Consider the following 26,111-nt stretch of genomic DNA (forward strand, 5'->3'; position numbering starts at 1 on the left):
TCCTTTTATACCATGTAAAAAAAATCTATCACATGACCTCTACTGGCGGGAAAATGATGTCACTCCACCATCACAAGACCACTACCTTAAGTCCAGTATAACTTCAACACCACTGTCATGTGACAAGTACAAGATACCCACAGGTACGTAACAGGATACAAACAGTAATGTCATCAACTCCACTCGTCTACCTATATTTAAGGTTAATACAAAGGAATAAGAAAAGGTCAAATTACATTCTATGAAAATATTGAATAAATGGCCTCCATGTTTCTTCAAATTTAACCAAGGAATCAAAAGTACCACTTCTAATTTTTTCTAAGTTTAAACAAGATACGGTTTGGGAAAACCATGGCGATATGGTCGGAGGGTTAATCTCTTTCCATTTCAATAAAATGGTCCTTCTAGCCATTAAAGTAGCAAATGCAATCATCTGACAAGCTGAGGAGGTGAATCCATTATTGGTAGACCAAAAATTGCGGTAATAGAATGAGGCTGTAAATCAATACGCAAAACTGTAGAAATAGTATCAAAAATATCTTTCTAATATTTTTCCAAAAGAGGACAAGACCAAAACATATGAGTCAAAGAAGCTACCTCAGAATGACATCTATCACAGATCAGACTTACATGAGAATAAAAACGAGCTAATTTATCTTTAGACATAAGGGCCTTATGTACCACTTTACATTGAATCAATGTATGTTTAGCACAAATAGAAGAAAAGTTAACTAATTGAAAAATTTTCTTCCGTTTCTCTATAGATAAGGAGAGTCAAAGTTCCTTCTCCCATTCATTCTTAATTTTGTCAGATATACCTGACTGTGTTTTCATAATCATATCATAAATGATTGCTATTAAACACTTTTGATTAAGGGTTTTAGCCTAATTTTATTTCTGTGATATCAGTAGGATATGAAATTGGAAAAGTAGATAACATAGTATTCAAAAAATCTCTAATCTGTAAATATCTAAAAAAAATGGGATCTGGGCAAATAATATTTATTAGAAAACTGTTCAAAAGACATGAAACAATAATCCAAAAATAAATCACGAAAACATATTATACCCTTCATTTTCCATACCGAAAATGCTTGATCCATAACAGAGGGTTGAAAAAAAATTAGATGTAATAGGACTTGATAGAATAAATTAATTCAAGCCAAAATTTACGAAACTGAAACCATATTAGTAATGTATTATCATAAATTGTTATAAATTATTGGATTAACTATTTGTTTGTTCAATTTAGAAAGAACAAAAGGAAACAAAGTCCCTAAGATGGAAACCAATGAAAACCCTTGTAGAGAATTACATTCAAGGTTAACCCATTGTGGACTTACATTTATATCTACACCCTGTGTCCAAAATATTAAATATCAAATATTAATTGCTCAATAGTAAAATCTTAAATTCAGCAGTGCCAAACCGCCATCCTTTTTGGATTTCTGTAAATATTTTTTACTTAACCTAGGATTTTTATTCTGCCATAAGAGGAAATTTTAGAGTCAATAGTATCAAAGAAGGTTTTGGAAATAAAGATTGGTACTGCTTGAAAAAGATATAAAAATTTAGGTAAAATAATCATCTTAATAGCATTAATTCGACCAATTAATGATAAAGACAATAAGGACCATTTAGTAAGTAATTTCTTAACCTGGTCTATTAAAGGTAAAAAAAATTGGTGTTAAATAAATCCTTATGCTTCTTAGTAATTTTAACACCCAGATAAGTGAAATAGTCCATTACCAATCTATATACATCTATATATTGGAACGTGCATATTTAAAGGCGAAAGTTCACTCTTATTAACATTCAGTTTATAACCAGAAAAGTTATTGAACTGAGTGAGCAAGGATATAACAGCAAGAATGGATTTCTCAGGATTAGAAATATATAGTAACAAATCGTCTGCATATAATGATAACTTATGTATCACATTCCCATGGGAAATGCCTAGTAGGTGTGTTGCGAATGGCAATAGCTAAAGGTTCCAGGGCAATATCAAATAGCAATGGACTAAGAGGGCAATCTTGCCTAGTGCCATGAAACAACTGAAAAAAGGGAGATCTTAAATTATTGATAAGTACCGAAGCCGAAGAGGTAAGATGTAAATTTCAAGCTAAAATTAAATATCTCAAGCATGCTAAATAAGTATGCCCATTCAACTCTTTCAAATGCTTTCTTGGCATCCAATGAGATGACACATTCTGGAATTCTAGATGAAGGAGTATAAACAATATTCATTAATTCCTAATATTAAAAGACAAATAGCGATTTTTAATAAATCCGGTCTGGTTGACAGAAATAATTTGAGGCAATATTATTGATTCTCAATAAATAAGGCAATAAAAAGGAAATCAAACACCAAATCATCTACTAAATTAGTTTCAAAAAATAAAAAGAGCAGAATCACCAAAGACAGCCGAAAAGTTTAATCTAGAAATACAAAGAATACTTACACTACAAACCAAAAACGAGAACCCTTGCATTAGAACCTTGGATCAGATCTGTAACCTAGTTAGTAGCTAAAAAATTCAAGTAAAAACCAAAAAAAAAGCAGGACATTAATTAGACCATAGCAGAAGAACGTTGTTCATTGAAAAATTTTTGGGCTTCATTTAATGACTTAAACAGACAACGGGAATCATCAGAAAGGACAATTCTCAATCAGGCAGGAAACAGCAGGGCTGGTTTGGGACCCATTCAAAAGAATTCCGACATCGGTGGCTTAAAAGCCATTCATTCCTTCAAAACTTTGGGGCTGAAATCTTTGACGAAGCAAAATTTGAAACTTTGAAATTCGAACATGCTTTTCCGTCGAGCAGCACATATCAGACGATCCTTGATGCGAGTGTAATGGAAACAAATAATAACTGGTCTTGGTTTAGATCCAGTAGAAGGTTTCGGATGTGGAATATGATAAACGCGTTCGATTAATGGAGGGGCGTCCAGAACTTCTGTGCCAAACACATCGAATAAAATTTGAGAAAAGAACTTGATGGGATCACCCTTCTCGACATCTTCAGGAAGACCGATTATCCGTAGATTCTGTCTTCAGGATCAGTTTTCTAAGTCGGTAACTTTGAATTTATAATGATCGAGCTGTTGAGACATCAAAGATAAATTTTGTTCCAAACTTGTAATCCTTCAATCTCTCTGCCGAGCTCCTTCATCAAGTTCTGAAATTCTTGCTTGTTGTAGTTCAAATTCACATTTAAATGATTTAAAAGTATCTTCAACCATCTTTAAAACTCTTTCAAACACGGCAAATTTATGACTGAGTTTATCGTCTAAAAGTTTCAACATTGTTTCAAAAGTTAAAGGAGGTTGCTTAGATGATTTTGGATCACCAGCTCTTTTTCTATTAGTGTCAGAGTCTTTCCCGTTTTTAGCTTCTCGTGATCTGGTACTCAGTTCCAGCAACTTAAAGTCAAAGTCCAAAAGTATGTCTATAACATAAACCCTTTAGTGTAGGTATAAAACAAAGTAAATAAGGGTGGCTACGGGTAATAAAAGTAAAAGGAATGGAGCGAAGCCAAAATGAACCTCACACCATGAGTCCCACCAGTAGAGTTTCAGTTCATCTTTAGTGAATCCTGCACAAGGTCTGGCAAGTACCATTCCATTGCATCGCTGAGTTTTGAGTTTTCTCTCCATTTAGAAAATAGACTACATCTTTATTCCTTCTACCAAAGTGCATGACCATACACTTCCCTGCACTATATTCCATCTGTCACTTTGCCTAATCTTCCAACTTTTTTCAGTCCCTCTGCAAACTCCCTGCTTCCTCAACACTGCTTGCCCCACCACTTATCTTCGTATCATTAGTTAATAAGGTTATTTAAGAAAGTAAAACTTATAGTATTGGTTGTAACATAAATTAGAAAGTTAGTTTGCTAACAAGAGGCAGAGAGAAGGCATAAATGGATGTTTTTCTGGAAGACGAGTGATTTGTCAAAGGGATTAGTGTTGGGATATCAACTTTTTAACAGTCTAAGTAAATAACTTGGATGATGGCTAACTTTGCTGGTGTCACCACAGCACGTAGGAACATATATTAAAATTAAATGATAAAATTACAGTCATTGGAACTCTGAAATGAAAACACAATGTTATCCTGAACTGCTGGATCTGTATGTAAAGTTGATCCTTGATCTTTACACAATCTTCTTAGTTTATTTAAGGTAGAAAAATGATTTCTGAACAGGATGGTTGGTAGAGAGGTTGCAAAGAGATATAGATCAATGAGAACTTAAATCTGGCAAATGGAGTATAATATGATAGACCATGAATTTGTCTGTTTTAACAGGAAAAATGGAAATTAAATGGTGAAAGGTGACTGAGCTCTGAGGAGCTTCAGTATCTTCATGAATGAGAATGAAGGTACAACTAATAATTAGGAAAGCTGGGGAAATTAAGTGCAAGATGAAGAGAGAATCCTATCTGGACTTATGTGTACAGTATTGGTCTCCTTATTTAAGGAAGAATATACAGTAAATGCACTGGAAGCAGTTCAGGGAAGATATGAACAAAGATTAGAAAGGCTAAACTTGTATCTGCTGGAGTTTAGGGCACAGGACTTGATAGAGAGGTATAAGAAACTGGGAGGTCTTGATAGGGTGGGTGTTTCCTGTTGCGGAGGTATCTAGAATTAGCAGTTGCTGTCTCAAATGAGGAGTTATACATTTAGAGCAGATATAAGACAAACGTTTTTCTCATAGAAGGTTGTGAGCCTTTGGAATTCTCCTCCTGAAAAGGAGCTGGAAACAGCATCTTTGTGTATTTTTAGGGAAGAGATGGATGTTGATAAACAAAGGGATGAAAGATTGCCAGGGGTAGGCATGTCAGTCGTGATCTTATTTTATGGTGCAGCAGGCTTGAGGGGACAAGTGGCTGACTCTTGCTTCTAATTCATATATTGACAAGCAATTTAAAGAGAGAATGAACTTGCTAGGCCTTTGCAATAGCCTGAGCCAACCTTGCTGTGGAAATTTCCTTCTTTTAGGACATCTAAGAATGAAGTTGAGGGAAGAGTATAGTTTAGATTGCTTGTTCAGTTTTATATATGATAAACTCTAAAATATTACTGGCTCTAGAATGATTGTAAAGTTGTAAAATTAGTCCCCTCCATCATGGGTTGCATCCAATACACCTTGGTGGTGTCCATCATCAAGAACCCACACCACCCAGGATGTGCTCTCTTCACATTACTACTATTAGAAAGGAGGGACAGAGCCTGAAAGCACACACTCAGTGATTCAGTGATTCAGGAACAGCTTCTTCCCCTCTGCCATCCAATTTCTGAATGGATATTGAACCCATGAACATTACCTTTCTACTTTTACTTTAAAAAAAATATGTTTTTGCACTATTTTCTTAGATGGCAGAGGGGAAGAAGCTGTTCCTGAATCACTGAATCACTGAGTGTGTGCCTTCAGGCTTCTGTACCTCCTCTCTGATGGTAGTAATGAGAAGAGGGCATAATCTCAAATAATAAGAGGCATCCTACAGAGAACAAGTCATCACCCTGACACAGTGGTGTCAAGAAAGCAACCTGTCCTTCAATGTTTCAAAAACAAAGGAGGTAGCTGTGGACTACAGGAGGAATGGAGACAGGCTAACCCCTATTGACATCAATGGATCTGGGGTTGGGAGGGTGAACAGCTTTAAGTTCTTCAGCATACACATCACCGAGGATTTCATGTGGTCTGTACATCCTGACTGTGTGATGAAAAAGGTACAACAGCGCCTCTTTCACCTCAGACGGTTGAAGAAATATGGTATAGGCCCCCAAACCCTTAGAACTTTCTAGAGGGGCACAATTGAGAGCATCCTGACTGGCTGCGTCACCGCCTGGTATGGGAAATGTACTTCCTTCAATTGCAGGATTCTGCAGAGAGTGGTGCAGACAGCTCAGCACATTGGTAGTCGTGAACTTCTCGCTCTTCAGGACATTTACAAGGACAGGTGTGTAAAAAGGGCCCGAAGGATCATGGGGGACCCAAGTCACCCCAACCACAAAACGTTCCAGCTGCTACCATCTGGGAAACGGTACCACTGCATAAAAGCCAGGACCAACAGGCTTCAGGACAGCTTCTTCCACCAGGCCATCAGACTGTTAATTCATGCTGAAACAATTGTATTTCTATGCTATATTTACTGTCCCGTTGGTATTCTATTTATTATAAATTACCATAAATTGTACATTGCACATTTAGACGAAACATAACATAAAGTTTTTTACTCCTCATGTATATGAAGGATGCAAGAAATAAAGTCCATTCAATTCAATGTACATTATATACTTACTGTAACTCAGTTTTTTCCCCTAACTTTATTATGTATTGCATTGTACTGGCACCACAAAGTTAGCAAATTTCACTACACATGCTGGTGATATTAAAGCTGATTCTGTTTCCGGGGTAAGATGAATGCTATTTTCCAGACCCACTAGCAGTGGTTATAAGGTATACAGCATGGAATTTATGTTCCTCTTATGTGTTGACAGTTGAAGGACAGTGGATGGAGTGGGGACCATGGAACAGGTGCTCAGTGACATGTACAAATGGAACACAGCAGAGAACTCGCAAATGTATTTCAACCCACGGTTGGACAGCATGTAAAGGTCACCAGGCTGAGGCTCGGGAATGCTTCAATCAGGAGTGCTCAAGTAATTTCCTTTGTTCTTAAATTGAGTAACTTAGAGTATCTCTTTAAATTGTGTTGCTTGTAGAACAGTGTGTATTATGACCTCCAATCATAATACACACTGCTTTTAACTCTAAATGATCCTCTCCAAATGCTGGACAGGCAATTCTTAAACGGTTCAACTCTTAATACTTTTTAACTGACAACTATTCCTGTGTTAGCATCCAGTTGCCTCTGTGTCCTTTTTAAAAGAGCATCCTCCCACACTAAAGCTCTGTGACTGACAACAAGCAGAGCCTTTGGCATTTTGCCCAATTACACAATGACATTATTTACACAGTATATTTGTTGGATGTAACAGTCATCATAATAGAATGATAAGGAGCAACCTACAAAAGTATTGCCACGAATAAAATAGCAATATTGATTCTAAAAGTATTGTTATGTCAGAAAAGTGCATCAAATCAAATAACATTTGCCAACCTCCACAGCTTTGCTCATATGGTTTATCATATTACCTGTAATGACAGCCCATAATTCACTCCTGCTATATTTTACATCATGAATATTAACACCTTACAAAAGTCCCTATTTTAATTGCTCCCAGCAACCCTTAATTGTTCCTCTTTGAACAAAGGAGCTGGTAGTGGATTTCAGGAGCAACAGAGACAGGCTCAGCCCTATTGACATTGGTGGATCTGGGGTTAAGAGGGTGAACACTTTTAAGTTCCTCACTATACACATTACTGAGGACCTCACTTGGTCTGTACATACTGGCAGTGTAGTGAAGAAAGCACAACAATGCCTCTTTCACCTCAGACAGTTGAAGATGTTCTTCATGAGTCCCCAAATCCTAAGAACTTTCTTCAGGGGCACAATTGAGAGCATCCTGACTGGCTGCATCACTGCCTGGTATGGGAACTGCACTTCCCTCAATCGCAGGACTCTGTAAAGAGTGGTGTGGACAGCTCAGCACATTTGTGGATGTGAACTTCACACGATTCAGGTGCGTAAAAAGAGCCCAAAGGATTATTTGCAGGGGGGGGGGGGGGGTGTTCCAGATGCTACCATCTGGCAAATGGTACCGCAGCATTAAAGCCAGGACCAAGAGGATCTGGGACAGCTTCTTCCACCAGGCCATCAGACTGACTAATTTAGGTGACATAATTGTATTTTTAAGCTATATTGACTGTTCTGTTGTATATCTTACTGTACATACTATATATGGCACATTACTATATTTACAATTTGCACATTCAGGCGGAGATGTAACATAAAGATTTTTACTCCCCAGTCAGGTATGTGAAGGATGTAAGAAATAAAGTCAATTCAATTCAATTCAAAAACAATTTGAGGTGTATAAAGAAACTGAATGAGTTCATGTTTTAGGATTATGATCATAATCCTAAAACTGTGCCATTGTTTTTCTGAAGAACATTGATTAAATTGAGTCAAAGGAAATGATAGGAAAGACAATTCTCAAGTCTGAATGATCAAAGGTGCATGGTCAAAGACAGGTAGTCCCTGAGTTACAAATGTCCGACTTACAGAGAACTCGTACTTACGAACCGAGGAAGGAGAATGCTGTCCGCAATTCCAAGTCGTTGCCATTGACACTGTTGAGTGTTTAACTTGTATTTGCCTTAAATTTTTCTTAGTAAGATTCACCCTGACCCAGCACCCCCCCCCCCTCCACTGTTCTGGTGGGCTGGTGGCGCAGTGAGATCAGCACCAGGTTGGAGAACGGAGATTCCCGAGTTTGATTTAGTGTAAGACCACTCCTGCGCTGGGTTGATGTCGATCCAGAGACTCCCATACCATTCGTGCCGGGTTATGTTGAGCTCGCAATTCAACCTCGTAAAAAAAAACACTGCCACCTCCAGATTAAATTCCCATATGTAATATTGTGGAGGATCAAATACCCAAACCCAGCACAGCCCCCATTTGTCCCATTTAGCCTGTCTCAGTGCGGTGGTCCTTAGGAACCGGGGAATTCCATGCAGTGGTCCTTAGGACCCAGCGGACCTCGGGAGCTGGCGGAGCTCGGGACCCGCCGCCCACAGTGTTTCTGTTCTGTTGATGGGAAGCGATCGCGATTGAAAATAAAGTGGAAATAAAGCGTTTGGAAAGAGGTGAAATGCCATCGGTCATTGGAAAAGCTTAAGGCTACAGTCGGTCAACAGTCGGAACAATTTTAATGGAACATGTGAAAGGCCCTGCCCCGATGAAAGCTGCAATTATTACTAAGCAATGCAGTGGTTTAATTATTGGAATACATACGTGTCTTTAAGTGTTTTATATGCATAGAAAGGTAAAATATATACTATATACTAAGACAAGCATTTGACTAACTGACTGGCACACCGTTTCACTGACTGAGCAGACTGGGAGATCGTTTCGCTGAACGCTCGGTTACGCTCAGTCCACCAGAGAAAGCAGGATCTCCCAGTGGCTACACATTTTAATTCCACATCCCATTCCCATTCTGATATGTCTATCCATGGCCTCCTCTACTGTCAAGATGAAGCCACACTCAGGCTGGAGGAACAATTGATCATGTGGACAGAGAGAGGCTTTTTCCCAGGGCTGAAATGGCTAATATGAGAGGGCATAGTTTTAAGGTGCTTGGAAGTAGGTACAGCAGAGATGTCAGGGTTAGGTTTCTTCCGTGGGGAATGGTAGGAGTGCTAGGAGTGCCGGCGATGGTGGTGGAGGCAAATACGATAGGATCTTTTAAGAGACTCCTGGACAGGTACATGGAGCAAATGCACCATACGCCTTCTTAACCACAGAGTTAACCTGCGCAGCAGCTTTGAGTGTCCTATGGACTCGGACCCCAAGAACCACGCTGCCAAGAGTCTTGCCATTAATGCTATATTCTGCCATCATATTTGACCTACCAAAATGAACCACCTCACACTTATCTGGGTTGAACTCCATCTGCCACTTCTCAGCCCAGTTTTGCATCCTATCGATGTCCCTCATTAACCCTAACCTCTAACAGCCCTCCACACTATCCACAACAACCCCAACCTTTGCGTCATCAGAAAATTTACTAACCCATTCCCTCACTTCCTCATCCAGGTCATTTATAAAAATCACAGTAGTAGGTCAATGAGATTGTGGGATGGGTGGTAGGTATCTTGAATAGTTCTTTCGACCCTTCTTATACAATGCTCATTGTAAATGTCATAAAAAGAGTGGTGAGTGTCTCTCATGATCCCTTCAGTGGTTTTTACTATCCCCTCTAAGGTGGGGATTTTAACATGACAGTGGATTGGGAAAACCAGGTGAGTACTGGACCTCAAGAGGGAGAATTTGTAGAATGTTCCAGGGATGACTTTTTAGAACAGCTTGGTGATAGTTGTTCAGTCCATTAGTTGTTCAGCCCACTAGTTGTTCAACAGTTGTTCAGCCCAGTAGGGGATTGGCTGTGCTGGATTGGGTGTTGTGCAATGATCCGGAGGTGATGAGAGCTTAAGGTTAAGGAACCATTAGGGAACAGTGATCACAAAATGATCGAGTTCACTTTGAAATTTGAGAAGAAGAAACAAAAGTCCAATGTGTCTGTATTTCAGTGGAATAAAGGATATTACAATCGCATGAGAGGGGAACTAGCTAAAGTTGACTGGAAAGGGACAGTAGCAGGAAGGACAGCAGAGCAGCAATGGCTGGAGTTTCTGCGAAAAATGTGGGAAATTCAAGACAGATATATTCCAAATAAGAAGAAAGTCTCAAATGGAAGAAGGACACTACCATGGCTGACAAGTGAAGTCTGAGCCAAAGTAAAAGCAAAAGAGAGGGTATGCAAATAAGCCCAAGCAAGAGGATTGGGAAACTTTTAAAAACTTGCAGAAGGAAACTAAGAAGGTCATTCAGAAGGATAGGATTAATTATGAAAGAAAGCTGGTGACTAATATCAAAGAATATACTCTAAGCTTTTGTAAGCTTATAAAGGCCAAAAGAGAGTCAAGGTTAGATAGCGGATCAACAGAAAATGACACTGGAGATATTGTAATGAGAGCCACAGAGATGGCAGAGGAACTGAGTGCTTATTTTGCATCAGTCTTCACAGTGGAAGACATCTGCAGTATACTGGGCATTCAAGAGTATCAGGGAAGTGAAATAAGTGCAGTGAAAATTGCAACTGAGAAGGTGCTCAGGAAGCTGAATGGTCTGTGAGGGTGGATAAATCTCCTGAACCTGTTGGAATACACCCTCAGGCTCTGAAGGAAGTAGCTGGAGAGATTGCAGAGACATTAACAATGATCTTTCAAGAGTCAACAGATTCTGGCATTGTGCCGGATGACTGGAAAATTGCTAATGTTACTCCACTATTTAAGAAGGGTGGGAGGCAGCAGAAAGGAAACTACAGACCTGTTAGCCTGACATCAGTGGTTGGGAGGTTGTTGAGATTATGGAATACCTGGAGGCACATGACAAGATAGGCCAAGGCCAGCATGGTTTCCTGAAAGGAAAATCCTGCTTGACAAACCTACTGCAATTTTTTGAGGAAATTACAAGCAGGGTACACAAAGGAGTTGCAGTGATGGAGTTACTAACATGGGTGGAGCTTTGGCTGATCGGCAGAAAACAGTGGGAATAAAGGGATCCTATTCTGGTTGCCTGCCGGTTACCAGTGGAGTTCCACAGTGGTCGGTGTTGGGTTCATTGCTTTTTATGATGTATGTCAATAATTTGCACTATGGGATTAGTGGATTTGTGGCTAAATTTGCCGATGATTCAGAGATTGGTGGAGGAGTGGGTAGTGTTGAGGAAACAGAGAGCCTGCAGAAAGACTGAGATAGTTTAGGGGAATGGGCAAAAAAGTGGCAAGTGAAATACAATGTTGGAAAATGTATGGTCATGCACTTTGGTGGAAGAAATACACGGGCAGACTATCATTTAGATGGATTCAAAATGCAGAGATGAAAAGGGACTTGGGAGTCCTTGTGCAGGATACCCTAAAAAGTTAACCTCTAGGTTGAGTCAGATGTGAAGAAGGGAATGCAATGTTGGCATTCATTTCAAGAGGTATAAAATATAAGAGCAGAGATGTGATATTGAGGCTCTATAAGGCACTCTTGAGAGCACACTTGGAGTATTGTGTGCAGTTTTGGGCTCCTTATTTTCAAAAGGAAATACTGAGATTAGAGAGGGTTCAGAAAAGATTCTCAAGAATGATTCCAGGAATGAAAGGTTACCATATGAGGAACGTCTGGCAGCTCGGGCTGTATGCTCTGGAGTTCAGGAGAATAAGGAGGGATTTCATAGAAACATTCCAAATGTTAAAAGGTCTGAACAGATTAGATATGGCAAAGTTATTTTCCATGGTAGGGGTGTCTAAGACAAGAGGGCACGTCTTCAGGATTGAAGGATGTCCATTTAACCAGAGATGTGGAGAAATTACTTTAGTCAGATGCTCGTAAATCTCTGGAATTTATTGCAATGGGCTGTTGTGGAGGCCAAGTGTTTGGGTGTATTTAAGGCAGAGATAGATAGGTTCTTGATTAGCCAGGACATCAAAGGGTATGGGGAGAAGGCAGGGAGTGGGGAGGACTGGAAGAATTGAATCAGCCCATGATGGAATGGGCTTGATGTGCCAAATGGCCTACTTCTGCTCCAATATCTCATGGTCTTGTGGTCTGATGCCTTGCAGCTTCCATAGCATGTAATGCTGCAGCCAGACAGGACACTCTGAATGGTGCTCCTGTAGACAGGTGTTAGAATGGGTGGGGAGAGGTGGAAGCCCTGCATGTCTAAAGTTGGGATGTTATGTTCCAGTTGTGCAAGATGCTGGTGAGGCTACAGCTGAGGTATTATGTATAGTTTTGATTATCCTGTTACAGGAAGGATACTATTAATGTGGTCGAGGATCTGTACTCTTTCTAGCTTAATGGACCGGAACTTATTAACATTTGGGCAGACAAAGGATAGTAAACATGTTGTGATTTGCCTCTCAAAGGTTTTTTTGAAGAGATGATAATGATGGCAGAAAGGAAGTAGAAATTGCCCAAGTAGAATTTAGCAAGGTCTTAGACCTAGTCCTACATGGGAAGATCCATGGGATCTAGTGTGAGCCTGTCAGTTGGATACAAAATGGTTTGGTGGAATTAGTGGAGGGTTTTTTCTCAGTTTGGAGGGCTGTGACTAGTGGTGTGTTGCAGGGATTGGTCAATTTTATGAGGAAGTTCCCAGGACCCAAGAGATTGATTTATATGGAGATCTTGCTAAGACTTTATTCCTTAAAGTGGAGGAGATTGGAGGGTGACCATATAGAGGTGTATATAGAGGTGTTTTACACAAAGAATGCACAGTCTTTTACTGAGGGTAAAGAAAACCAAAAACTAAAGGGCATACGTTGTGAGAAGAGAAATTATTAAAAGTGACCTGAGAGGCAGCTTCTGAGAGGGGTAATTTTTTTTTACGCAGAGTGGTGAGTGCGTGGAGTGGGCTGCTGGCAACGGTGGTGGAGGCAGATGTGATAGGGTCTTTTAAGAGACTCCTGGATAGGTACATGGGACTTAGAAAAATAGAGGGCTATGGGTAACCCTAGGTAATTTCTAAGTAAGTACATGTTCAGCACAGCATTGTGGGCCAAAGGACCTGTATTGTGCTGTATTACTCTGACTCTCTGAAACCATTGTTTGTCTTCAGTATTAACATTTTGCTGTTAACATAGTTAGTAGGTTTGAGGTGACTCCAAAATTTATAGTGAAGATAATCTGTTGCATCTTATTATGTTAAACCAGGCAGTATTTACACACAAATTGGTAGGGCCCTGGAGGGTGTTGTAGTACCAGTGAAGATAATAGGGTACGAGTTCCTCAACAGTCATGACTCTGGTAGATAAGGTGGTGGCCCTCTTGCCTTTATTAGTCAGTTCAGTCAGGAGTTGGGACATCATGTTGCAGCAGTACAAGTTGTTGGTGAGTCCACACATGGAGTTTAATGTGCACATCTGTTGCCAGCTGTGGGAAGAATATCATTAATTTGGCAAGGGTTCAGGTGAGATTCACAAGGATGTTACCAGGGCTGAAGAGCTTGAGTTAAATGGAGAGGCTGGATAGTCTGGGAATTCTCCCCCCAAGAAACATGGGAGGCAGAGGCTGACATTCAATCATTTCCTTATTGAAAGAAGGGTGAAGATAAGGTGTATCATCTCAGAGTTTTCTTGGGGTAAAGGAACTAAAAGTGGAGGACATAGATTTAAAGTGAGAAGGGAAAGTTCTAAAAGGGATCTGCACACAGAGAGTGGTAGGTATATAGATCATGCTGCCAGAGGAAGCTGTACAGGTGAGTACATTTTTGATTTTTAACAGCTATAGACAATTATGATAGAAAATGTTTAGAAGGATATGGCCTGACACAGGCAAATGGAACTATCTGAGGCTGACATCATGTTTGGTATTGAAGAGTTGGACTGAATGTTCTGTTCTTGTGTTTTATCATTATATCACTCTGTGGAAAAATGAGTCCTGTAAATACAGAAAGACAAGGGAAGATGTAACTAGTGATAGAAAGCTTGGCTTCTTCCACAAACATAAAAAAGAATGACTTCTCACTCCCCTCTTCTGCAATCCTCCTAAATACAAGGAGTCTGACCAATTCCATTGCCTTAACCTCAAACGCTCTCCATCTCCCAACTCCAAACTCCAAGACCCTATCAATTTCCAACACCAAAAGATTGCCAGGGCATCAATGGTGAGAAGTACTTGTCAGCATCCTCCCCTTCTCTCACTTTCCTGCCCTTCCCCCTCCTCATCTGCACACCCTTTCCTGTGCTTTAAAATCTCATAATCTATGCTCTCTGCTATGCTTTTTCCTGTCTCCTCTTTTCCTTCTGATTTTTAGGGCTATTTAAATATAGCTTGGTCATAAGGAATTAGCACACTATGCTGAATGATGGATGCGAACAGCTGGCCAGCTTGTTTGTACATGTCAGCACAAAAAAAATCAGCAAATGATGTTTGGTCTCCTCAGACTTATTCTGGCACACCTGTGGCAAAATGGTCTCTTTGAATTTATTTTTGATATTCATATTTTTTGACTTTCAGAGCCTTGGGCTGAAATGTGAACAGAATATTAGCAACATTTTCCTCTGCCTTTGTACTCCTTAATGATTTTATTTTGATGACATTTAAGCATGTTCTCATATGCTTAATATAAGCATGTGTAATATACTATGTTCTCATATGTTTAACAATTTTTTCAAAATTTGTTCATGAGTTGTAATGTTTCTGAAAGTTTGGTTTGGACTTATGGCTATTTGGCTTAGATTTATAAGAATACTACCAAGACTTTAAGGATCTGACTTACAAGGAGAGGTTCAATAAGATGAGACTTCATTTCTTGCACCATAGAAGACTGAGGGATGACCTTACAGAGAGGTATAAAATCAAGAAGGATATTGACAGGGATTTTCTTTTCCAGGAAAGGGAGATCAAAAACCAGAAGGCACTGGTTTAAAGTGAGAGGGAAAAAATTTAAAGGATCCTGAGGACAAACTTCTTCACATTGAAAATGGGGCATGTATGGGATGAGCTACTAGAGGAAATGTCTGAGACAGGGTATAATAATGACATTCAAAATGACTCTTGGACAGGTTTACAGAGATATGGAACAATTGTGGGTAGCACAATCAACTTCAGCCAAAAGGCCTATTTCCATGCTGGATTACTCAACAATTTTATGACATTATGGCATGGATAAATCTGGTTTTAGATAAGACTGTCTGTAGCAATCAAATTCACTAATGACCATAGGCGAGGACATCTGTCAACCTTTCCTGGGCTTCCTATTCAAGGCTACAGACATACAGTAACGTGATTTACTCATAAAAGCTCTTGAAACAGTGCAGCAAATGTAGCATCTTCCTTTATCAAACTTTTTTAAGTTTCAAGTAGATAAACATAACAATGATAGTGATACAAAGAGATTGGGATTACATTAATAACTGTTAACGTATACATGAACAGACTCCGAGTAACATGTGTAATCTAAGTCTTCTAATCCCAATGTCTAGTAACTAAACATGAGAAAAATTCAAAGAAAAAATATTTTTACAAGAAAGAAAATCCCCCTAAACTAACAAAAAAAAACAGAATAAAAACAAAACAAAACAAAAGCTGGGCTGCCTTGTTTCATCAGTTAAAATCATTATTTGTGATTAACTCCACTCCTCTATACACAAACAAAAAGTTATTGAGGATTCAGAAAAGGTCAGTTTACATCATATGAAAAATGTTGAATAAATAGTCTCCAAATTTCTTCAAATTTAACTGAAGGGTCAATAGTGTCTCTTCTAAATTTTTCCAAATTTAAACATGTTATAGTTTGGGAAAACCATTGAAATGTAGTAGGGGGATTAGAATCTTTATATTTAAATAAAACGGATCTTCTGGCTATTAATGTAACAAATGCAATCAAACAGCAAGCTGAAGGGGATAATTGACTAGAGTCCATCACTGGTAATCCAAAAATTCCAGTGATAGGATGAGGTTGTAAATCAATACTCAAAATTGCTGAAATATTTTTCCAAAAGAGGACAAGACTAGAACATATGTGTCAAGAAAGCTTCCTCAGACTTACATCCATCACAGACAGGATTTATATGGTAATAAAAACAAGCTACCTTACCGTTGGACAAATGGGCCCTATGAACGACCTTAAATTGTATCAAAGCGTGTCTAGCACATATTGAAGATGTGTTAACGAGTTGGAGAATTTTCTCCCATCTCACTGTAGGTAAAGATTTTTGAAGTTCTCTTTCCCATTCATTCTTAATTTTAACAGATATACCTAGACATATTTTTGTAATCAGATCATGTTATTGCTATTAAGCTCTTCTGATAGGGGTATAAACCTAAAAAAAATTCAGTTTGATGTGATACCAGAAAAGTAAGTAACATAATATTCAAAAAGTTTCTAATCTGTAAATATCTGAGAAAATGTGATCTAGGCAAACTATATTTATTAGACAACTGTTCAAAAGACATGAGACAGTTATCCATGAATACAGTTATCCATGAATAAGTCCCAAAAACATGTTATTCCCTTCATTCTCCATAAAAGAAAACATTGATCAATTCTGGATGGTTGAAAGAAAAAAATAGATATAATAGTACTTGATAGGATAAATTTATGCAATCCAAAAAATTTACAAAATTGAAACCATATTTGTATTGTATGTTTAGTTATTGGATTAGTCATTTGTTTATTTAGTTTAGAAAGTGCAACGGGAAGCAAGGCCCTTAAGATAGAAGCCAATGAGAACCCCTGTACAGACTCACGCTCGAGGTTCACCCATCGTGGACAATGAACTTCATCCAGATCTTGTGTCCAAAATGTTAAATATTGAATATTAATTTCCCAATAATAGAATCTTAAATTCAGCATTGCCAAACCGTCCTCTTTTTTTGATTTCTGTAAATATTTCTTGTTGGCGTGTGGCCTAGTGGGCAAGGCATCAGACTAGTAACCTGAAGGTCACTGGTTTGAGCCTCAGCTGAGGCAGCGTGTTTGTGTCCTTGATCAAGGACACATTGCTCTGCAACGACACCGGTGCCAAGTTGCATGGGTCCTAGTGCCCTTCCCTTGGACAACATCGGTGGCGTGGAGAGGGGAAGGCCTGCAGCTTGGGCAACTGCCGGTCTCCCATACAACCCTGCCCAGGCCTGCGCCCTGGAAACTCCACGCGCAGATCCATGGTCTCTCGAGACCGATGGATGCCACACACACACAAATATTTCTTACTTAATCTAGGATTTTTATTCTGCCATACATATGAAGAAATTTTAGGATCAATAATATCAGAAAAGGATTTAGAAATGAAAATTGGTAGCACCTGAAATAGATACAGAAATTTGGTTAAAATAATTATCTTAATAGTATTAATTCTACCAATCAATGATAAGGACAATGGGGTCCATTTAGTAAGCAGTTGTTTAACATGATCAATTAATGGTAAAAAGTTAACTTTAAACGGATCCTTATCTTCTTAGTAATTTTAACACCCAAATAAGTAAAGTAATCAGTAACCAGTCTGAATAGTGATTGTCTATAGATTGGAGCTTGCATATCTAATGGGAAAAGCTCACTCTTATTAAGATTCAATTTATAACCAGAAAAAGTACTAAACTCAGCAAGTAATAATATTATTGTAGGGATAGATTTCTCTGGGTTAGAGATATATAGTAACAGGTTATCTGCATATAATGATACCTTATGTATCTAATTTGTACAAATAATGCCAAATATATTGGGTGAATCACGAAGAGCAATTGGCAAGGGCTCCAAGGCAATATCAAATAGTAAGGGACTTAAAGGACAGCCCTGTTTAGTTCCTTGAAAAAGCCTGAAAAAGGGGGATCTCTGATTATTGGTAAGTACAGAAGCCAAAAGTGTATGATATATCAATTTAATCGAAGATATAAACTTAGGGCTAAAATTGAATTTCCCAAGCGTATTAAATAAATATTCCCATTCGACTCTATCAAACGTTTTCACAGCGTCAAGCGAAATAACACATTCTGGAGTTTTAGTTAAAGGAGTATATACAATATTCATTAACCTCCTAACATTAAAATATGAATAATGATTTTTAATAAATCCTGTCTGGTCATCAGAGACAATTTGTGGCAAGACATTTTCCAATCTAATTGCTAATATTTTGGAAAAGATTTTGGAGTCCATATTCAACAAGGATATAGGTCTATATGATGCACATTCAGTGGGATCTTTATCTTTTTTAGAAATTAAAGAAATAGATGTTTCATTAAAGGATTATGGTAATTTACCTACAAATAAGGCATCCTTAAAGATTCTACATAACCAAGGAGAAAGCAGATTTGAAAAAGATTTGAAAAATTCTACTGTATACCCATCCAAACCAGGTGCTTTACCAGAATTCATCAAAGAAATTGCTTTCTTTATTTCTTCTTCCATGATGGGTGCATCTAATGCTAAACGTTCATTAAGCAGTAATTTCAGAATATTAATTTTCCTTAGAAATTCATGCATTATGGTAGAATCATCAGGAAATTCTGTTTGATATAAAGAGGTATAGAATTCTTGAAAAGATTTATTAATTTCATCATGGTCAACAGTCAAACCAACTTCCCATTTACAAACTTTAATTATCTGACGTTTAGCCAAAGCAATTTTCAATTGGTTGGCCAATTATTCACCCAATTTATCACCATGTATATAAAATTGACTCTTAGTTTTAAGCAATTGATTTTCAATCGGGGATGTTAATAACAAACGGTGGTGCATCTAAAGTTCAACTCTATTTTTATAAAGCTCCAGATCAGGAGCAACAGAATATTTTTTTATCAATTTCTTTAATTTTATCAACCAATGTGCATATTTCATTATTAATTCATTTTTTCAATCTAGCAGAATATGACATAATTTGACCTCGGATGTATACTTTAAAAGTATCCCATAATATCCCACTGGAAATTTCTTCCATAAGGTTAGTTGAAAAGAAAAAGGCAAACTGTTCTTTAACAAAGTTAACAAAGTTGAAGTCCTTAAGTAGAGTAGAATTGAACCACCATTGACTAGCGCTAAAAGTTACATCAGTTAATTTGATTGATAGTTTCAAGGGCGCATGATCGGGAATGGCGATTGCATCACACTCACAGGCAGTAACAGACAAAACTAATCAAGAGTCGATAAAAAAGTAATCAGTTCTAGAATAATTATGACATACATATGAAAAGAATGAGAACTCTTTATTGTTAAGATGTAAAAACCTCCAATTATCTAAAATTCCAGAGTCAACTAAAAAGGAATTAATAAGAATAATAGATTTGTTTGGAGGCACCTGATAGGGTGCAGACCTGTCCATCGAAGGATTCAGGCAGCAGTTAAAATCTCTAAAAACAACACACACAAAATGCTGGTGGAACACAGCAGGCCAGGCAGCATCTATAGGGAGAAGCGCTGTCGATGTTTCGGGCTGAGACCCCTCATCAGGACTAACTGAAAGGAAAGATAGTAAGAAATTTGAAAGTAGTGGGAGGAGGGGGAAATGTGAAATGATAGGAGAAGACCAGAGGGGTGGGATGAAGCTAAGAGCTGGAAAAGTGATTGGCGAAAGTGATACAGAGCTGAAGAAGGGAAAGGATCATGGGACGGGAGGCCTCAGGAGAAAGAAAGGAGGGGGGGGAGCACCAGAGGGAGGTGGAGAACAGGCAAACAACTAAATATGTCAGGGGTGGGATAAGAAGGGGAGGAGGGGCATTAACGGAAGTTAGAGAAGTCAATGTTCATGCCATCAGGTTGGAGGCTACCCAGCCGGTATATAAGGTGTTGTTCCTCCAACCTGAGTTTGGATTCATTTTGACAATAGAGGAGGCCATGGATAGACATATCAGAATGGGAATGGGACGTGGAATTAAAATGTGTGGCCACTGGGAGATCCTGCTTTTTCTGGCGGACCGAGCGTAGGTGTTCTGCAAAACGGTCTCCCAGTCTGTGTCGGGTCTCACCAATATATAAAAGGCCACACTGGGAGCACCGGACGCAGTATACCACACCAGCCGACTCACAGGTGAAGTGTCACCTCACCTGGAAGGACTGTCTGGGGCCCTGAATGGTGGTGAGGGAGGAAGTGTAAGGGCAGGTGTAGCACTTGTTCCGTTTACAATGATAAGTGCCAGGAGGGAGATCGGTGGGAAGGGATGGGGTGGACGAGTGGATAAGGGAGTCGTGCAGGGAGCAATCCCTGTGAAAAGCAGAAAGGGGGGGGGGGAGGGAAAAATGTGTTTGGTAGTGGGATCCCGTTGGAGGTGGCGGAAGTTACGGAGAATTATACGTTTGACCTGGAGGCTGGTGGGGTGGTAGGTAAGGACAAGGGGAACCCTATCCCGAGTGGGGTGGCAGGTAGATGGGGTGAGGGCAGATGTGCGGGAAATGGGAGAGATGCGTTTGAGAGCAGAGTTGATGTGGACAAAGGAAAGCCCCTTGGTTTAAAAAAGGAAGACATCTCCTTTGTCCTGGAATGAAAAGCCTCATCCTGAGAGCAGATGCGGCGGAGACGGAGGAATTGTGAGAAGGGGATAGCATTTTTACAAGAGACAGGGTGGGAAGAGGAATAGTCCGGGTAGCTGTGAGAGTCTGTAGGCTTATAGTAGATATCAGTAGATAGGCCGTCTCCAGAGATGGAGACAGGAAGATCAAGAAAGGGGAGGGAGGTGTCGGAAATGGACCAGGTAAATTTGAGGGCAGGGTGAAAGTTGGAGGCAAAGTTAATGAAGTCGACGAGCTCAGCATGCGTGCAAGAGGCAGCGCCAATGCAGTCGTTGATGTAGTGAAGGAAAAGAGGGGGATGGATACTGGTATAGACTTGGAACATGGACTGTTCCACAAAGCCAACAAAAAGGCAGGCATAACTGGGACCCATACAGGTGCCCATGGCTACACCCTTGTTTGGAAGAAGTGGGAGGAGCCAAAGGAGAAATGATTGAGAGTAACAACTAATTCCGCTAGATGGAGGAGAGTGGTGGTAGAGGGGAATTGGTTAGGTCTGGAATCCAAAAAAAAGCGGAGAGCTTCGAGACCATCTCGGTGGGGGATGGAGGTATATAGGGACTGGATGTCCATGGTGAAAATAAGACGGTGGGGGCCAGGGAACTTAAAAATCATTGAAAAAATTCAAAGCATGAGAAGTGTCACGAACATAGGTGGGAAGAGATTGAACAAGGGGGGATAAGACAGTGTCAAGGTATGCAGAAATGAGTTCAGTGGGGCAGGAGCAAGCTGAGACAATAGGTCTACCTGGACAGGCAGGTTTGTAAATCTTGAGTAGGAGGTAGAAACGGGAAGTGCGGGGTGTGGGAACTGTGAGGTTGGTGGCAGTGGATGGAAGATCCCCAGAGCTGATAAGGTTGGTGATGTTATAGGAGACAATGGCGTCTCCTATAGGAGACTCCTCCCCTTCTTACCCCATCCCTGACATAGTTAGTTGTTTGCCTGTTCTCCATCTCCCTCTGGTGTTCCCCCGCCCTCCTTTCTTTCTCCTGAGGCCTCCCGTCCCATGATCCTTTCCCTTCTTCAGCTCTGTATCACTTTCGCCAATCACCTTTCCAGCTCTTAGCTTCATCCCACCCTCTCCGGTCTTCTATCATTTTGCATTTCCCCCTCCCCCCACTACTTTCAAATCTCTTACAATCTTTCCTTTTGGTTAGTCCTGACGAAGGGTCTCGGACCGAAACTTTGACAGCGCTTCTCCCTATAGATGCTGCCTGGCCTGCTGTGTTCCACCAGCATTTTGTGTGTGTTGTTGTTTGAATTTCCAGCATCTGCAGATTTCCTCATGTTTGCTAGTTAAAATCTGCCCATTATCAACATATATTCATTTAAATTAGAAAGAAAAGCAAATAATTGTTTAAAGAATTCAGGATAGTTGGCATTTGGTGCATAAATATTAACCATAACAAATTTTTGGTTATAAAGTAAACCAGTAATTAATAGAAATCTACCATTCGGGTCTGAGATTGTTTCATAGTGAACAAATGAAATTGAGGAGTCTATAAAAATAGACACAACTTTCACCTTAGCCTGTGAATTAGAATGAAATTGCTGTTCTCTCCAAAACCTTAAGAAACACTGATTATCCTCCTTCCTCACATGAGTTTCCTGGGCAAAGATAATCTGAACATTCAATCTATGAAAACTTCATAAATCTTCTGTTTAATCGGATGATTCAAACCATTTCGTATTCCATGAGACAAAGTTAGTAATATCCATTTTATTTGACTAAACCATATGGTAGGTAAAGGGTTAACCTTCTTGCATAGGAAACCTATGAATCAGGAAGAGGGAAAAAAAGTTTAAAGGGGAACCTAAAGTTACGACAATTCAGACATATTTGTAGTTTCAATTCAGCTCAGATGAAAAAAATAAAGGATAGCCCAACTCTCCACCCACAAAATCCTAAAAACTGGCCAATAGACAGCCAGAAAGCTAACTAGGACCTCCCTTACTCCCACTCTCTTCATGGCAAGTCTCCAAAATTGAAAAAAGATGCAAAATATCCAGTCAAAAAATTGAAAAAGGAATGCCATATTTGCAAAACATTTTGAGAAGTGAAATCTTAAAGAAGTGAAACAGAATACAATCCTATTAATATTTCAGGGAAAAAACAATCAGTCACCAGATCAGAAAAAACTTCAAACTCTAACAGTCAGATCTATAAACTGATTATTAATTTATAAACTAAATGAATACAAACATGAAAAATATTGAGAAAAATACAAACTTCCACCTTAGTCAAAACATTGAGAAGGGAATGCTATAAACAACATCAAACAAGTGTTAAAGAAAAAGATCAGCCATTTGCAAAACATTTTAACAGGCAAGCTCCCAAAAAAATGAAACAGAATACAATTTTATTAATATTCCACAGCAAAAAAACAGTCAATCACCAAATCAATTTCTTAATTATTTTAAAAAACTGAACAATTGAAAATAATAAAGTAACAAAGGAAACAAAAAAGAAACTTAAACATAGAAGCATAACAAACATCCATACTCCGAAACAGAATACGAGTGTTATCAAACAAACGGCAAAAATCTTCAAACTTCAAAAGTCTAAATCTATGAACTGATTATTAACTTATAAACCAATGAATACAGACACAAAGAGATAGTAAATTTATTAGACAGTTGGGATCGAACGTTGGTCGTCAAGGAATTGTTGAGCTTCTTCCATGGATTTCAACCATTTACATGATTTGTCAGGCAGACCAACCCTTTAATGGGCTGGAAATAGCAGAGTTGACTGAAACTTTCTTTGATAAAGCCCGGAAATCACCGGTTTAAAAGGCAATCTGTCTCGCATCACCTCGGGACTATAGTCTTCAACCAGTCGAAACTTGAGATCCCCATGTTCAATAACCCCTTTCCGATGGGCAATACAAATTAGTTGCTCCTTGGTTTCCACATAGTGGAGTCGAAGTATAACAGCTCTTTAGGGTGTTTGACTCTCAGAGCATGGTGGGCACAATCAAGTATAGGGGTAGAAGAAAAAGCTTCAGAGCCGAACACATCCATTAAAAGTTGAGAAAAGAATTTAATAAGCTCACCTCTCTCAACATCTTCACAGAGTCCTATTATTCGCATGTTCTGTCTAGGACTACGACTTTCCAGGTCAATAATCTTGAGTTTATACTGTTCCAGTGGTCAATGTTAATTTCTTTGCCAGCACATCCAATCTATGATCTCTCTGTCTTCCAGTTTCATCGAGTTCAGCTATTTGCAGCTGTTATTTTTCACTCTGCTGCTTAAGAGCTCCCACTCTGCTTTCGATCTCCTTTAATACTACTTCCAAAGTAGAAATTTTTTTATCGAATTTATCATCCAGGAATTTCGACATAGCTTCCAAAGTGAGTAGAGATTGTTTAAGTTGTTTAGAATCACCTTCTCTGCTTCCACTTCCATTACCGGCTTCCTTGCCTTCGGCTGATGCCTTTTGCCCTCTGGTATTCATTTTCAGCAATTAAAGTCAAAGTTCAGGCATATAAAAGTGTTATAATCACTTTAATATAAATAGTGAAAAGGTAGTAAAAAAAATTTAAAAAATGAATGGAGCAGAGCCAAAATACAACTTACTCCATCTAGTGTCCCAAGAGAATCCACTTAGCATCTTCCAAGCCCTCAATGTGCACCAGCTGGAATGACATGGGCAGCAAAAACAGGGAACACTGTCACACCATCCTGATTTGGAAAAAATATTGTTGTTCCTTTAGTGTTAATGGGTCCATATCTTGGAACTCTCACAATATTCTTGAGATAACCATCCGTTTAAAAAGGCAGCTCCCCACCACCTCCTCATGGTTAATTAGGAATGGGCAAGAGAATGCACATTCTGTCTGTGAACTCCATAAGCCTGTAATGAATAACAAAAAAATCCAGTCTCTCACATTCTTTTACATGAACAATAATTATTTCTCTAATCTAGGTAAGTTTCTAGCCAATGACAATCCCAGGATGTTGTAAGTCAAATGAATGTGAATGGGTGAAAGTTAGACTTTGCCTTGTTGGAGGTTGTTATTGATCACATTTATGAAAGATGAATGTCATTCTTACATTCTGCAAATCCAAGCCTGAAAGTTGCACAAGGCATGGATTTCCTCATTACCTGACACTCACTGGAATTGAAGGCTGGTTGATTATATTGGTTTGGAATTGTCACGTGTGCCAAGCTACATTGAAAAGCATGCCTTACATACCATTCATACCCATCAAATCAATACACAATACATTGACACAGTGGAGAATAAAGTGTAAAAGCTACAGTAGAAGTGCAGTACAGGTTAACAATGAAGTGCAAGATCATAATGAGGTAGGTTGTGAGGCCGAGAGTTCATTTTACAAGAAGTCCATTCAAGAGTCTGATAACAACAGGATAGAAGCTGTTTTTGTCCTTGGTAATACATGCCTTCAGGCTTTTTTTCTCTTCTGCCTGATGGGAGAGTGAAGAACAGAGAATGTCTGGGATGGGAGGAGTTTTTGATTATGCAGGCTGCTTTAATGAGGCAGCAAGAGTTACAGATAGTGTCCATAGAGGGGATTCCAGTTTTCATAATGTACTGAGCTGTGCCCACAACTCCCTGCAGTTCGCCGCTGCTAAATGCAGAACAGTTGCCAAACCATGCAGTAACACATTCAAATAGAATGTTTTCTCAGGTGAATCAATAAAAATTGGTCAGAGTCGTCATGGACATGCCAAATTTCTTTAGGCTCCTGAGGTAGTAGAGACAATAACAGACTTCAATGTGACATCATTGGCTGTGACATCAATATGATTGGACAAAGATTGTTGGTGATGTTCACACCTAGGAGCATGAAGCTCTCAACTCTCTCTGCACCATTGATATAGACAAGAACATGTGCAATGCCCCCATTCTGAAGTCAATGACAAGCTCTTTAGTTTTTTTGAAATTGAGGGAATGTTGTAATGACACCATTTCACTTAAGCTCTCCATCTCCTTCCTGTACTCTAACTTATCATTACTTAAGATACAGCTTGCAGAGGTATCATCTTGAAACTCGTAGATGGAGTTAAAGCAGAATCTGGCCACACAGTCATGAGTGTACAGGGAGTAGAGTAGGGCATGAGGATGCAACCATGTGGAGCACCAATGATAAAAACAGTCTTGGCAAAAGTGTTGCTCCCTATCCTTGCTGCTGGTTTGTTGGTCGGGAAGTCAAGGATACAGTTGCAGATGCAGGCATTGACTCCCAGATTCCAGAGTCTGGTGATGAGTTTACTTGGAATAACAGTATTGGAGGCAGAGCTGTAGTCAGCAGTCTGATATAGAGGTCTTTATTGTACAGATATTCCAGAAATAAGTGTTTGGCTAGGGAATGGGGTCTGCTGTTGACCTGTTTCAGTGGTAGCTAAATACCCAGGCTCCTCAAGACCCAGAGCCTGAACTGACACCTTG

General features: G+C 39.3%; 1 protein-coding gene across 4 annotated transcripts in view; it reads left to right on the forward strand.

Annotated features, from left to right (window-relative positions):
- LOC140719771 (adhesion G protein-coupled receptor B2-like) overlaps positions 1-26,111 on the forward strand; it is a 1,068,758-nt gene that overhangs the window by 395,365 nt on the left and 647,282 nt on the right. For all 4 annotated transcript variants that reach the window (XM_073034634.1, XM_073034637.1, XM_073034636.1 and 1 more), the window contains one exon: positions 6,512-6,673. In XM_073034634.1, coding sequence (XP_072890735.1) covers positions 6,512-6,673 — 162 coding nt within the window. The remainder of the gene's footprint in view (positions 1-6,511; positions 6,674-26,111) is intronic.

This window comes from Hemitrygon akajei, chromosome 32 (genome assembly GCF_048418815.1).
Source record: "Hemitrygon akajei chromosome 32, sHemAka1.3, whole genome shotgun sequence".
Classification (NCBI taxonomy): Eukaryota; Metazoa; Chordata; class Chondrichthyes; order Myliobatiformes; family Dasyatidae; genus Hemitrygon; species Hemitrygon akajei.